The 15,060-nt window shown below is 52.7% G+C and overlaps 1 protein-coding gene across 1 annotated transcript in view; it reads right to left on the reverse strand.

The window, feature by feature from the left end:
* Positions 1–388: 388 nt before the first annotated feature.
* The window catches only part of LOC140387803 (semaphorin-3E-like), a 401,767-nt gene continuing 387,095 nt past the window's right edge, over positions 389–15,060 (reverse strand). The window contains exons 16-17 of the mRNA XM_072470936.1: positions 7,356–7,492; positions 389–1,279 (exon numbers count right to left, since the gene is read on the reverse strand). Of these exons, the coding sequence (XP_072327037.1) occupies positions 818–1,279; positions 7,356–7,492 (599 nt within the window). The 3' untranslated portion in view covers positions 389–817. The remainder of the gene's footprint in view (positions 1,280–7,355; positions 7,493–15,060) is intronic.

Consider the following 15,060-nt stretch of genomic DNA (forward strand, 5'->3'; position numbering starts at 1 on the left):
ACCCACGGCAATGTGGCTGACTCTTAACTGCCCCTCAGTTAGGGATGGGCAATAAATGCTGGCCCAGGCAGCGACGCCCACACCACAGGAAAGAATAAAGGGAAAGAAAGGTTACTTATCAAATAAAGTCACGGGGTTCATCAAAGGGAATTTCTTTTCACTTGCCCCTTTCTCTGATTGAAGTTGTTTACATGTTGTCTGATATTCACATTATCACAGAAAGCTGTATTTAGTTAACTATATTTAGGAAAGGACACTAACTTTGTTAAATCAAGTGTTGTAGCTCTTTCTTTTCTTGCATAGAAAGGCCAAAGAAATAGGATCATGATGGTGTCACGAGCAAAGGGTGCATTTCAGTGACATTCATAAACAAATGAAGCTTTTGCCATATTGTCTCAGAGATAATTTAATAATTCGGTTCAGACATTAATGTATCCACAGGTTCAATTTTTAAAAAATCCTTAAACTATTTGAGAATGAGTAACTGTCAGGGAAGAGATAAATATGCAAACTACTCTGGGTTAATTGAAAAATTCTGTGAAATTATATACAAAAGTGGTCTTGAATGTTAAGAAGCAGGTTAATCTCAAAAGCGCACACGTGATGATGAAGCAGGATGTTCCCAGCACCAGTGTCACACATACCTATCCGCTTGTGGAGTTAATTAAATTTGAGCTTTGAATCCAACTGTAAATAAAATAGATACCTGTTGTGTATCTTGTAAACAGGAGATATATTTCCCAAAACATTTCATTGCTATTTGATCAACATTGTATCATTCTTTTAAAAAAGAGACTTGAATGTTTCTAGTTCATGCTCATGTATATAAGACATGTCTTGGTGTTCGCCGATGCTCGGACTGTAGGCCTCTGCTTTTCATTTTCCGCTCTTGTGCACTGCTGTACTTCCACTTGTTCCCCGCTACTTTGCTCTTCTTTCTCTTCTTTTCATTGCACCACATTTTCTGACAGTAATCCTCCACCCTCTGGAAGTTACTGTAACCTATTAACTGGAGAAACTCTTTATACCATGGCCTCGTTCCATGATGGCTCCCAGGTTGCCCCAGGCACGGCATTTTCCGGGGCCTCTCCTCAACACCATCTTTGTGAAAGATGTTGTCAATCTGCTCCTCGTCCAAGACATCCAGTCTGATTTTCATCACGGTCTGTATGAAGCCGTGCTCTCTTGCTTTGCAGAAGTACGTTCCAGCATCCATTCTGTGAAGATCGAGAAACAAAAGTCCCAGGTCTGTTTTAACCACCCGGTCATCTGTTTTGACCTGTAAGAACATCACAACAAGAAAGTCCTTTAAACAGGGTTTTGTCTGGTCCTGTTGACAAAGTTTTCCTGTCCATATACCTGTTCTGGACTAGATCACACTTTGTCAACATTAATGATTCAGTGGAATATTAGACTAAGACTGAAAATCAGGTAATGCCATGATTCCTTTATCAGGAATATTTCAGGTCTCTTGCTTAAAGAGAAATCTGTCTTTCTCTCATTCTAATCTGCATATACACAGAGAGGAAGCAATGCTCCGATACTTAGAAAATTAACAGCTTATCAATTCCTTTATTAAAGTAGTGGAAAATACTTTGCAAATCTGCTCAAATTTTTGTCCATGACATCTTTATTAAGGGATCTAAATTGCAGGGATATTAGCTTTCTGAAAATGTTAATATAATTTGCACATTCTCAGCAACTATCCCAATATTCATAAGAATTCAGATGATCCTCAAATTAATAGTGGAAATAGTGTATGGCGGGCAGGAGAGGGGGACATGATTGATGGTTTATCGGTGCTTAGCCTTCTTGAGGCAGGTAACGTGCAAACTGCTTGTTCCCAGATTATTTAAATGATTCCATTGTGGCCCAGGAGATCCAGCACCATATGTGGCTAGAACGTGGGAAACTCGGTCTCTTAAAGGCAACCTGTCTTGCTTAAAGGGAAACTGTATTCATTGCACAGAATGTTCTGCTGTCTGTCTGTGGACAACAAAGCTTTAGAGTGAGAAATATTGAATGGAGCAGTGGAAAGAGAGAGGGTTACAGGGTTTCTGTTGAAGGTATTAGTATGGCAGGTGGAAAGGATGAGAGATGAGATGTTCCTGAAGCAAAATAGAAGTGATTTTTCAACCATAGGACCCAAGTCACAGTTCATGACCAGGAATGGAAAGGATGGAATGATGTGGAATATTTCACAAATGTATTGATGCATTTGGAGGGTTTTGGTTTGAACCTGGGTTGAAGCTTCCATTCAAGGGAAGAACGACACGAGTTAGTCACCATGCTGCGAGAAATCGGCATCATTCCATTTTTCTCTTTAGTAATAATCATGGTCACTGGTTCATTAAGAAGCCAAAATTCATAATAAGTAAATCAGGTTTCAATTCTTTTGTCAGCCTATTTTCTATTTAATTTTAGAATTCTGTCTAGTTTTTCATGAAAACTGTAAAAATGTAGACTTAGCAATAAAGGAAAGAAAAACTGTCAGCAAAATATTGGTGACATGAAAATATCATGATTTCCAAGAAATTGGAATATTTTCTGCTGGTTGTATATTTAAAAATGACATGTAAGCTGCTTAAGGCAGGGAAAGCTTGACTATGTTAATAGAACTAATGCCATTGATAGGTCGATAGGCTTAGGAACACTGCAAACAATGTTTACCATCGGCAAGTTTATAACAATGGGAAAAAGAACATGAATGAATGTCAAGAATGTGTTAAAGATTCAAAGAGAGGGTCATGACTTGAGTGTACGATGCATTTACACTCGAAAAGCCAGACTGAAGAAATGAAGGCATTAAGTTTGATTGCTGCGAGTTAGCTCAGATAAGGGAAGATTAAAGGGGAAAACTATATATAAAGAGATGATTAAACCTATGCAATGGAGATGTTTTATTAAATTTCCATCAACAGTGGTAATAATTGTTTAATTTGCAGCAGGCAGTACCTGTGAAGAAAGCCTGTCTTGACAAGCCAGCTGTTTGTTCTACCTCAGAAGCTAACTCAAAGAGGTATAACTGCCTCGTGCGGTAACCGTTACTGGATTCTTATTGTTTTAAATATCCATAAGGTGTTGTGGAATCTTTGGTAGAGTTAGCTGTGGAGGTAGGGAAGTAAATATTGTTTGGAGCTGTGTAAAATTAGTGATACTCTCAGATAAATGTACTTCCAGTTGACTTCATTGTTGTTTTTTTTATTGCTGAATAAAACATTTTTTTAATTTAAAATCATCACAACACATCTGGATTTCAAACCTTTCCTCAGATTATATTAAATCGACAAATGCAGTTGAGGGCAGTTGTTTCACATTTTTCATCTGGGATGTGGAATAATCCGGCGTTTACCATCAGGGGGTTCTCAACAAAATTTAAATATGCATGCAATTGGGCAGACAGCTGTGTGGTGGTATTGTCCCTGGAATAGTAACCCAGAGCCCCAGGGTAATGCTCTGGGTGTAGGGGTTCAAACTGTACCATGCAGTTGGTGGAGTTTAATTTAAATTAATAAATCTGGAATAAACGGTGTCAGAAATGGTCACCGTGACAAATATCATCAAATGTTGTGAAAACCTATCTGGTTTACTAATGTCTTTTTGGGAAGGAAATCTGCCGTTCTTACCCGATCTGACTCCTGACCCACAGCAATATTCTTATCCGCCCTTTCAAATGGCCAAATCTATTTCTCACTGACACTCAGTTCAAGGGCAAACAGTGATGGGAAACAAATACTGACCTCAGCAGCGACCCCACATCCCATGACAAAATGAGAGGAACAAACCCTCTAACTATGAGTTAACAGTGAGATTGCGAGAAGACAACAAATAGTATTGTGTGTCCAAAAGTAGAGAAAATAACAACAAACTGTTCCACCTGTGTGACCACCAAAGCCACTAATCTCTTCAATATGTAAAATTTACAGAAAAACTCTAAACTATAATATAAATAACATCAGATCTGACATTTATTTATGAGCAAGGTAGATTTTCTGAGCTGGGTTTTGTTTTTATATCTCCAACCTTCCCGTTCAAAATGACATTTTGATTGATAATCTATTTATAGATTTGTATAGCAATTAAACATGATCAACATCCCAGCTATTACAGTGCTGACATCAGAGGCACTGGATTGCCAGTGAAAGATGCGAGGCAATCAAACAATAAAACACAACTGAGTTCAATCACAGACACCCAGAATCGTGACAGAACAGAGGGGGGATATAGGGCTATGTGTCGGCACCGAGTTTATCAATCAGCAATTCACCGACTGCCATTCTCCCGCCTTCCCTCCATGACCCTGAAAATTCATTATTTTCAAATAATCATTTAATTTCCTCGAGCGTGTCATTATTGAACTTGCTTCCAACACGGTCAGGAAGGGCGTTCCAGAACCTAACCTCTCATTAGAAAGTTTGTGGTCTGGATTCTCCGTTTGGGATACCGGGCGGGATTCTCCATTGCCCGTGACGATATCGTAATCGGTGATTGGGCGGATAATTCCTTCCGATGCCCAAATCGGGGACGGCGCGGTTTGACATCGGTATTCTATTCCCCACCCCCTCCGAAATGGCGTCATCGCATCGCGTGCCACACATCGCTGAAATGGCGTTGGCGCATCGCGTGCCACACATCGCTGAAATGGCGTCATCGCATCGCGTGCCACACATCGCTGAAATGGCGTCATCGCATCGCGTGCCACACATCGCTGAAATGGCGTCATCGCATCGCGTGCCACACATCGCTGAAATGGCGTTGGCGCATCGCGTGCCACACATCGCTGAAATGGCGTTGGCGCATCGCGTGCCACACATCGCTGAAATGGCGTTGGCGCATCGCGTGCCACACATCGCTGAAATGGCGTTGGTGCGTCACCGGATGGCCCTCCCACGATGTTCCGCCCCCAATCGTCCGAGTTCCCGACCGCGCGGGGACGTGTGGTCTGAGCGTGGCGTGGCGGCTGCGGACTGTGTCCAGCCCTGCCTCACGCGGCCGGGATCCGTGCCACTGGCCGAGTGGGGGCTTCCGCGAGGACTGGGGGAATTGGTAGGGGGGTGGCCTCTGGGTGGGCTGTGGGGCAGTATTTGGCAGGTCAGGTCTGCGCATGATCGGCGCCATGTTGTACGATGCGACCGCTGCAGTTCGTTGCCGTGCGCATGCGCAGCCACCGACCCGTCCATTCTACGGCCGTTTTTGCATCAGGAGCCGGAAATTTAACCCACCATCGCTGCTAGCCCCTCACCCACCCCGGAATCGCTGAGAGTTCGGCATCGATTTTGGCATCGTAAAAAGCCCTTGAATTCTCTGTTTCAGACGGGGCATAGCCGCTGAAAAGGAGAATCCAGCCCGATATTCTCCCGCCAGGGCTGAATTGCGGCAGTTTTACGATCCCCTTGCGGTTGCAAAGCGGATGTGATTGAGTGTTCTACGCCGTGTAAATGTATGCCTGGTGTGGAATACGAGGGAATCGCAGGGAATCCTGCTATCGTGCTGCTATCTTGAGCGGGCGGCCGATAGCGAGGTCCTGTGGCCAGCCACTACCCCCAATCCCCACCCCCTCTACACAGCAACCCCATCCCTAGATTGCCCATCCTGCCCCCAAACACGGGGGTGACCCAACTCACCCCTCCTCCCAGCGACCCCTATACAGGGGGACCCCCACAGGGACCCCTGTAATAGGGTGAACCCCCTCCCAGGTATCCCTGAAACACTGACGGGTTAGGGAAAATATATTTTTTAATAAATTTGGAGTACCCAATTCTTTTTTTTCCAATTAAGGGGTAATTTAGCATGGCCAATCCACCTTGCCTGCTCATCTATTGGTTGTGCGGTTGAGACCCACGCAGACATGGGGAGAATGTGCAAACCCCACACAGTGACCCGGGGCCGGGATCGAACCGGGTTAGGAAAAATATGGCCCCACTTATAAAGGGCGAAAGTTTCTGTTTTTGGGTGGATAGTGAAATGAGAAATTCGGGCTGTTTGAGTTAATCCCCTCCTGTCCGTAACAATTGTAGTGTGGGTACAAAGTGATTCTAGTTCAAACCAACACCATAGTCTGAATCCAGAATTAGTCCCTGATCTGACTCCAGAGTGAGGCACCACGAGATTCTCTGATAAAGATCGTTTTTACATCAATAAATGTTTAAAACTTTGTATAATTAAAACTAGAGGTAGTCTAATTTAAGAGCTCTTGCCAACCTCAGCAAAGAAAACTTTACAATATTCCAGTGATTTGTTTTTGTTATTGTTTTGTTATTTACAGCACAGAAGGAGCCCATTCGGCCCATCATGTCTGCACCGGCTCCCAAAAGAACAACCCAGCTAGTCCCATTCCCCAGCCCTATCTCCGTAACCCTCTAAATGTATCACTTTCAGATATATACCCAGCTCTGTTTTGAAACCTCCTATGGAATCCACCCCCACCACTCCCCCAGGCAGCGCATTCCAAACCCCAACTCTCTGAGTAAAGAACTTTCTCCTCATCTCACTCCCAGCTCTCTTTCTGACCATCTTGAAATTGTGACCCCCCCAGTCACTGACATACCAACCAGTGGAAACAGAGGGCGGGATTCTCCCATCTGACGGCAGAGTGTTGACGCCTTTGTAAAAACTGGAGAGTTTAACGACGGGGTCATCGGACCGCTAAGTGTAGCGATCCTCTGCCCTACAGGAGGCCGGCACGGCACTGGAATGACCCACGCCGCTCCAGCTGCCGATTCCGGTGTCAAATGGGTGCCGCGGGTCTGCACATGCGCGCTGCGACCGGCCCGAATGCGTGCATGCGCGGTGGCTCCCTTCTCCGTGCCGGCCCTGATGCAACATGGCGTAGAGCTACAGGGGCCGGCGCGGAGCAAAAGAGGCCCCCACCACGAGAGGCAGGCCTGCCAATCGGTCGGCCCCGATCGCGGGCCAGGCCACGGAGGAAGCCCCCCCCGGGTCGGACCCCCCTCAACAGGCCGCCCCAGACAGGATGGATGCTGAGGTCCCGCCGGGTAGGACCAGATGTGAACGGCGCCGGTGGGACTCTTTGGGGCGGCCACTCCGGAGAATCAGCGGACCGGCGTCGGGGCGTCGTCGCGCGAATCGCGCCCGGCCCGGCAATTCTCCGACCCGGCGTGGGCTGAGAGAATCCCGCCCAGAACGTCCCTCTCTGCCCTGTCAAAATTGTTCCGAATTTTGAACACCTCAATAAGGTCGCCTCTTAATCTTCTCTACTGCAAGGAGAACAAGCCCAATTTCTCCTTGCATATCTTTCACCACCATGAAATTCAAATAAACACTCATCAGTCAGCCCTCTCGCTTGGTGTGTTTTTAGCATTTTACAAACTAAGTTTCTTGGACAGATAACTGACCTCTTCTTGTTTCATGTTTAGCGTTTCCACGTACCACAACACTTTAGCGTGCAGTGATCTCGGGCTACATTCCAACAAGCTGCTGTTTTTCTCAATGCCGTACATTAGTCTTTCCACTGTTTTTGTAAATGTTGCATCTGAGCCACGGAAGAAAAGGAAAAAGCACTTTGTTTATGCAAGAACTAAATTTCTGGTGATCAATACAAGCTTGTTATTCTGCTTTTAGCATCATATCAGCAAAAGTATGCAATTGCCCCAAACCCCGTTTGAGCTGGGGAAAGACCACTGGCTGTCTGCTGAACGGTGATAAAGTATTTTGTATAAATGTGCGTATCTCAATGGATGAAACAAAACTCCATTTTGTATTAATTATACACATTGTTTATGAAAAGTAAATGTTTTAAAATATTATACAGCCCCTTTCCTGGCCTGAGAATGTCCCACACTGGGGTCAACTCGAAACATTAACTGTCTCCAGACGCTGACAGACCTGCCGAGCATTTCCAACATTTACTGTTTTTATTTCAGATTTCCAGCATCCGCTGTATGTTGCTTTTGAATTTATTGAAGATGTTGCTGGAAGGTTAAATTTTGCCTGAGACACTGAAAATTCCCCTGCTCATCTTCAAAATAATGCCTGGGATCTTAAACATCCACCTCGGGGCAGACACAAGCCAGGGTTTCTCGTCTCATCCACAACACAGCACTGCCTATTTCGAGGAACACTTCCATTGGCCAATTTGGGGAGCTCTGTAAGGATTTTATGTCCGTCAGGAAGCTGATGAACGGCTGTCGGGGCTCCCGGATCTGCCGAACAATTGGAGAGCCCACGGTGGCTGCTGCTGGTACTGCGCCTGGGACTGTGCCCAGATGAGAGTCCCAGCAATGGAACCGCCCGTCAAGGGGTTGGGACGGCGGTGTTTGGGGAGGGCTGTTTCCCAGGAAGGTAACTGTTGGCACTGAAGGTGCCCCTCTGTGATCTCTGCCTGATTAGGAGGGTGCCCTACCCACCTGCTCCACCCTGCCAGGGTTCACCGGGGGTCTCCCTGGGTGGCAGAGGGTCCACCTGCTGCTGAAAAGCTGCCAGCACCAGCAGGAAGGGACCTTTCATTGACCGTCTCCCCATGTCATAGAATCATAGAGTCTCTACAGTGCAGAAGGAGGCCATTCAGCCCATCAAGTCTGCATGGCCCCTGGAAAGAGCGCCCTACGTAAGCCCACACCTCCACCTTATCCCCGTAACCCAGGAACCCCAACCAATCTTTTTGGACACTAAGGGCAATTTATCATGGCCAGTCCGCCTAACCTGCACATCTTTGGACTGTGGGAGGAAACGGGAGCACCCGGAGGAAACCCACGCACACACGGGGAGGATGTGCAGACTCCACACAGACAGTGACCCGAGGTCGTAATTGAAACTGGGGGCGGGATTCTCCCCTACCCGGCGGGGCGGGGGGTCCCGGCGGGATGGATTGGCGGGAACCACTCCGGCGCCGGGCCGCTTTCTCCGCACCTTGAGGGGCTAGCCCCGCGCCGGAGTGGTTGGCGCGCCGCCAGCTGGCGGGAAAGGCCTTTGGCGCCACGTCATCCGGGGCTGAAAGGACTTTGCCGGGCGGCGGAAGTCCGCGCAGGCGCGGGAGCGTCAGCAGCTGCTGATGTCATCCCCGCGCATGCGCAGGGAGGGGGGGTCTCTTCCGCGTCGGCCAGGGTGAAGACTGTGGCCGAGGCGGAGGGAAAAGAGTGCCCCCACGGCACAGGCCCGCCCGTGGATCGGGTCCCTGGCACTGTGAGGCAGCAGTGCTAACCCGGGTCCCTGGCACTGTGAGGCAGCAGTGTTAACCCGGGTCCCTGGCACTGTGAGACAGCAGTGTTAACCCGGGTCCCTGGCTCTGTGAGACAGCAGTGTTAACCCGGGTCCCTGACACTGTGAGACAGCAGTGTTAACCCGGGTCCCTGGCGCTGTGAGGCAGCAGTGTTAACCCAGGTCCCTGGTGCTGTGAGGCAGCAGTGTTAACCCGGGTCCCTGGCGCTGTGAGACAGCAGTGTTAACCCGGATCCCTGACGCTGTGAGGCTGCAGTGTTAGCCCGGGTCCCTGGCGCTGTGAGACAGCAGTGTTAACTCGGGTCCCTGGCTCTGTGAGACAGCAGTGTTAACTCGGGTCCCTGGCTCTGTGAGACAGCAGTGTTAACCCGGGTCCCCGACGCTGTGAGGCAGCAGTGTTAACCCGGGCCCCCGACGCTGTGAGGCAGCAGTGTTAACCCGGGTCCCTGACGTTATGAGGCAGCAGTGTTAACCCGGGTCCCTGGCTCTGTGAGACAGCAGTGTTAACCCGGGTCCCCGGCACTGTGAGACAGCAGTGTTAACCCGGGTCCCTGGCACTGTGAGACAGCAGTGTTAACCCGGGTCCCTGGCACTGTGAGACAGCAGTGTTAACCCGGGTCCCTGGCACTGTGAGACAGCAGTGTTAACCCGGGTCCCTGGCACTGTGAGGCAGCAGTGTTAACCCGGGTCCCTGGCACTGTGGGACAGCAGTGTTAACCCGGGTCCCTGGCACTGTGAGTCAGCAGTGTTAACGCGGGTCCCTGGCACTGTGAGACAGCAGTGTTAACCCCGGTCCCTGGCACTGTGAGGCAGCAGTGTTAACCCGGGTCCCTGGCACTGTGAGGCAGCAGTGTTAACCCGGGTCCCTGGCACTGTGAGACAGCATTGTTATCCCGGGTCCCTGGCACTGTGAGACAGCAGTGTTAACCCGGGTCCCTGGCACTGTGAGACAGCAGTGTTAACCCGGGTCCCTGGCACTGTGAGTCAGCAGTGTTAACCCGGGTCCCTGGCACTGTGAGACAGCATTGTTATCCCGGGTCCCTGGCACCGTGGGACAGCAGTGTTAACCCGGGTCCCTGGCTCTGTGAGACAGCAGTGTTAACCCGGGTCCCTGGCACTGTGAGACAGCAGTGTTAACCCGGGTCCCTGGCACTGTGAGTCAGCAGTGTTAACCCGGGTCCCTGCTCTGTGAGACAGCAGTGTTAACCCGGGTCCCTGGCACTGTGAGACAGCAGTGTTAACCCGGGTCCTTGGCACCGTGGGACAGCAGTGTTAACCCGGGTCCCTGGCTCTGTGAGACAGCAGTGTTAACCCGGGTCCCTGGCTCTGTGAGACAGCAGTGTTAATCCGGGTCCCTGGCACAGTGAGACAGCAGTGTTAACCCGGGTCCCTGGCACAGTGAGACAGCAGTGTTAACCCGGGTCCCTGGCACAGTGAGACAGCAGTGTTAACCCGGGTCCCTGGCACTGTGAGACAGCAGTGTTAACCCGGGTCCCTGGCATTGTGAGACAACAGTGTTAACCCGGGTCGCTGGCACTGTGAGACAGCAGTGTTAACCCGGGTCCCTGGCACTGTGAGACAGCAGTGTTAACCCGGGTCCCTGGCACTGTGAGACAGCAGTGTTAACCCGGGTCACTGGCACAGTGAGACAGCAGTGTTAACCCGGGTCCCTGGCACTGTGGGACAGCAGTGTTAACCCGGGTCCCTGGCACTGTGAGGCAGCAGTGTTAACCCGGGTCCCTGGCACTGTGGGACAGCAGTGTTAACCCGGGTCCCTGGCACTGTGAGACAGCAGTGTTAACCCGCGTCCCTGGCACTGTGAGGCAGCAGTGTTAACCCGGGTCCCTGGCACTGTGGGACAGCAGTGTTAACCCGCGTCCCTGGCACTGTGAGGCAGCAGTGTTAACCCGGGTCCCTGGCACTGTGAGGCAGCAGTGTTAACCCGGGTCCCAGGCACTGTGAGACAGCAGTGTTAACCCGGGTCCCTGGCACTGTGGGACAGCAGTGTTAACCCGGGTCCCTGGCACTGTGAGGCAGCAGTGTTAACCCGGGTCCCTGGCGCTGTGAGACAGCAGTGTTAACCCCGGACCCTGGCTCTGTGAGGCAGCATTGTTATCCCGGGTCCCTGGCACTGTGAGACAGCAGTGTTAACCCGGGTCCCTGGCACTGTGAGGCAGCAGTGTTAACCCGGGTCCCTGGCGCTGTGGGACAGCAGTGCTAACCCGGGTCCCTGGCACTGTGAGACAGCAGTGTTAACCCAGGTCCCTGGCACTGTGGGACAGCAGTGTTAACACGGGTCCCTGGCACTGTGAGACAGCAGTGTTAACCTGGGTCCCTGGCTCTGCGAGACAGCAGTGTTAACCCGGGTCCCTGGCACTGCGGGACAGCAGTGTTAACCCGGGTCCCTGGCACTGTGAGGCAGCAGTGTTAACCCGGGTCCCTGGCACTGTGAGACAGCAGTGTTAACCCGGGTCCCTGGCACTGTGGGACAGCAGTGTTAACCCGGGTCCCTGGCACTGTGAGACAGCAGTGTTAACCCGGGTCCCTGGCACTGTGAGACAGCAGTGTTAACCCGGGTCCCTGGCACTGTGGGACAGCAGTGTTAACCCGGGTTCCTGGCACCGTGGGACAGCAGTGTTAACCCGGGTCCCTGGCACCGTGGGACAGCAGTGTTAACCCGGGTCCCTGGCACTGTGAGACAGCAGTGTTAACCCGGGTCCCTGGCACTGTGGGACAGCAGTGTTAACCCGGGTCCCTGGCACCGTGGGACAGCAGTGTTAACCCGGGTCCCTGGCACCGTGGGACAGCAGTGTTAACCCGGGTCCCTGGCACCGTGGGACAGCAGTGTTAACCCGGGGCCCTGGCACTGTGAGACAGCAGTGTTAACCCGGGTCCCTGGCACTGTGAGACAGCAGTGTTAACCCGGGTCCCTGGCACTGTGAGGCAGCAGTGTTAACCCGGGTCCCTGGCACTGTGGGACAGCAGTGTTAACCCGGGTCCCTGGCACTGTGAGTCAGCAGTGTTAACGCGGGTCCCTGGCACTGTGAGACAGCAGTGTTAACCCCGGTCCCTGGCACTGTGAGGCAGCAGTGTTAACCCGGGTCCCTGGCACCGTGGGACAGCAGTGTTAACCCGGGTCCCTGGCTCTGTGAGACAGCAGTGTTAACCCGGGTCCCTGGCACTGTGAGACAGCAGTGTTAACCCGGGTCCCTGGCACTGTGAGTCAGCAGTGTTAACCCGGGTCCCTGGCACCGTGGGACAGCAGTGTTAACCCGCGTCCCTGGCACTGTGAGACAGCATTGTTATCCCGGGTCCCTGGCACTGTGAGGCAGCAGTGTTAACCCGGGTCCCTGGCACCGTGGGACAGCAGTGTTAACCCGGGTCCCTGGCTCTGTGAGACAGCAGTGTTAACCCGGGTCCCTGGCACTGTGAGACAGCAGTGTTAACCCGGGTCCCTGGCACTGTGAGTCAGCAGTGTTAACCCGGGTCCCTGGCACCGTGGGACAGCAGTGTTAACCTGGGTCCCTGGCACTGTGAGACAGCAGTGTTAACCCGGGTCCCTGGCACCGTGAGACAGCAGTGTTAACCCGGGTCCCTGGCACCGTGGGACAGCAGTGTTAACCCAGGTCCCTGGCACTGTGAGACAGCAGTGTTAACCCAGGTCCCTGGCACCGTGAGGCAGCCGTGTTAACCCGGGTCCATGGCACTGTGAGGCAGCAGTGTTAACCCGGGTCCCTGGCACTGTGAGACAGCAGTGTTTACCCGGGTCCCTGGCACTGTGAGGCAGCAGTGTTAACCCGGATCCCTGGCACTGTGAGGCAGCAGTGTTAACTCGTGTCGCTGGCACTGTGAGACAGCAGTGTTAACCCGGGTCCCTGGCGCTGTAAGGCAGCAGTGTTAACCCGGGTCCCTGGCTCTGCGAGACAGCAGTGTTAACCCGGGTCCCTGGCACAGTGAGACAGCAGTGTTAACCCGGGTCCCTGGCACTGTGAGGCAGCAGTGTTAACCCGGGTCCCTGGCACTGTGAGGCAGCCGTGTTAACCCAGGTCCCTGGCACTGTGAGACAGCAGTGTTAACCCAGGTCCCTGGCACTGTGAGGCAGCCGTGTTAACCCGGGTCCATGGCACTGTGAGGCAGCAGTGTTAACCCGGGTCCCTGGCACTGTGAGACAGCAGTGTTAACCCGGGTCCCTGGCACTGTGAGGCAGCAGTGTTAACCCGGGTCCCTGGCACTGTGAGGCAGCAGTGTTAACTCGTGTCCCTGGCACTGTGAGACAGCAGTGTTAACCCGGGTCCCTGGCGCTGTGAGGCAGCAGTGTTAACCCGGGTCCCTGGCGCTGTGAGGCAGCAGCGTTAACCCGGGTCCCTGGCACCGTGGGACAGCAGTGTTAACCCGGGTCCCTGGCACTGTGAGACAGCATTGTTATCCCGGGTCCCTGGCACTGTGAGGCAGCAGTGTTAACCCGGGTCCCTGGCACCGTGGGACAGCAGTGTTAACCCGGGTCCCTGGCTCTGTGAGACAGCAGTGTTAACCCGGGTCCCTGGCACTGTGAGACAGCAGTGTTAACCCGGGTCCCTGGCACTGTGAGTCAGCAGTGTTAACCCGGGTCCCTGGCACCGTGGGACAGCAGTGTTAACCTGGGTCCCTGGCACTGTGAGACAGCAGTGTTAACCCGGGTCCCTGGCACCGTGAGACAGCAGTGTTAACCCGGGTCCCTGGCACCGTGGGACAGCAGTGTTAACCCAGGTCCCTGGCACTGTGAGACAGCAGTGTTAACCCAGGTCCCTGGCACCGTGAGGCAGCCGTGTTAACCCGGGTCCATGGCACTGTGAGGCAGCAGTGTTAACCCGGGTCCCTGGCACTGTGAGACAGCAGTGTTAACCCGGGTCCCTGGCACTGTGAGGCAGCAGTGTTAACCCGGGTCCCTGGCACTGTGAGGCAGCAGTGTTAACTCGTGTCCCTGGCACTGTGAGACAGCAGTGTTAACCCGGGTCCCTGGCGCTGTAAGGCAGCAGTGTTAACCCGGGTCCCTGGCGCTGTGAGGCAGCAGCGTTAACCCGGGTCCCTGGCACTGTGAGGCAGCAGTGTTAACTCGTGTCCCTGGCACTGTGAGGCAGCAGCGTTAACCCGGGTCCCTGGCACTGTGAGGCAGCAGTGTTAACCCGGGTCCCTGGCTCTGCGAGACAGCAGTGTTAACCCGGGTCCCTGGCACAGTGAGACAGCAGTGTTAACCCGGGTCCCTGGCACTGTGAGACAGCAGTGTTAACCCGGGTCCCTGGCACTGTGAGGCAGCCGTGTTAACCCAGGTCCCTGGCACTGTGAGACAGCAGTGTTAACCCAGGTCCCTGGCACTGTGAGGCAGCCGTGTTAACCCGGGTCCATGGCACTGTGAGGCAGCAGTGTTAACCCGGGTCCCTGGCACTGTGAGACAGCAGTGTTAACCCGGGTCCCTGGCACTGTGAGGCAGCAGTGTTAACCCGGGTCCCTGGCACTGTGAGGCAGCAGTGTTAACTCGTGTCCCTGGCACTGTGAGACAGCAGTGTTAACCCGGGTCCCTGGCGCTGTGAGGCAGCAGTGTTAACCCGGGTCCCTGGCGCTGTGAGGCAGCAGCGTTAACCCGGGTCCCTGGCACTGTGAGGCAGCAGTGTTAACCCGTGTCCCTGGCACTGTGAGGCAGCAGCGTTAACCCGGGTCCCTGGCACTGTGAGGCAGCAGTGTTAACCCGGGTCCCTGGCACTGTGAGACAGCAGTGTTAACCCGGGTCCCTGGCTCTGCGAGACAGCAGTGTTAACCCGGGTCCCTGGCACTGTGAGACAGCAGTGTTAACCCGGGCCCCTGGCACTGTGAGGCAGCAGTGTTAACCCAGGTCCCTGGCACTGTGAG

Source organism: Scyliorhinus torazame, chromosome 13, assembly GCF_047496885.1.
Source record: "Scyliorhinus torazame isolate Kashiwa2021f chromosome 13, sScyTor2.1, whole genome shotgun sequence".
Taxonomy (NCBI): domain Eukaryota; kingdom Metazoa; phylum Chordata; class Chondrichthyes; order Carcharhiniformes; family Scyliorhinidae; genus Scyliorhinus; species Scyliorhinus torazame.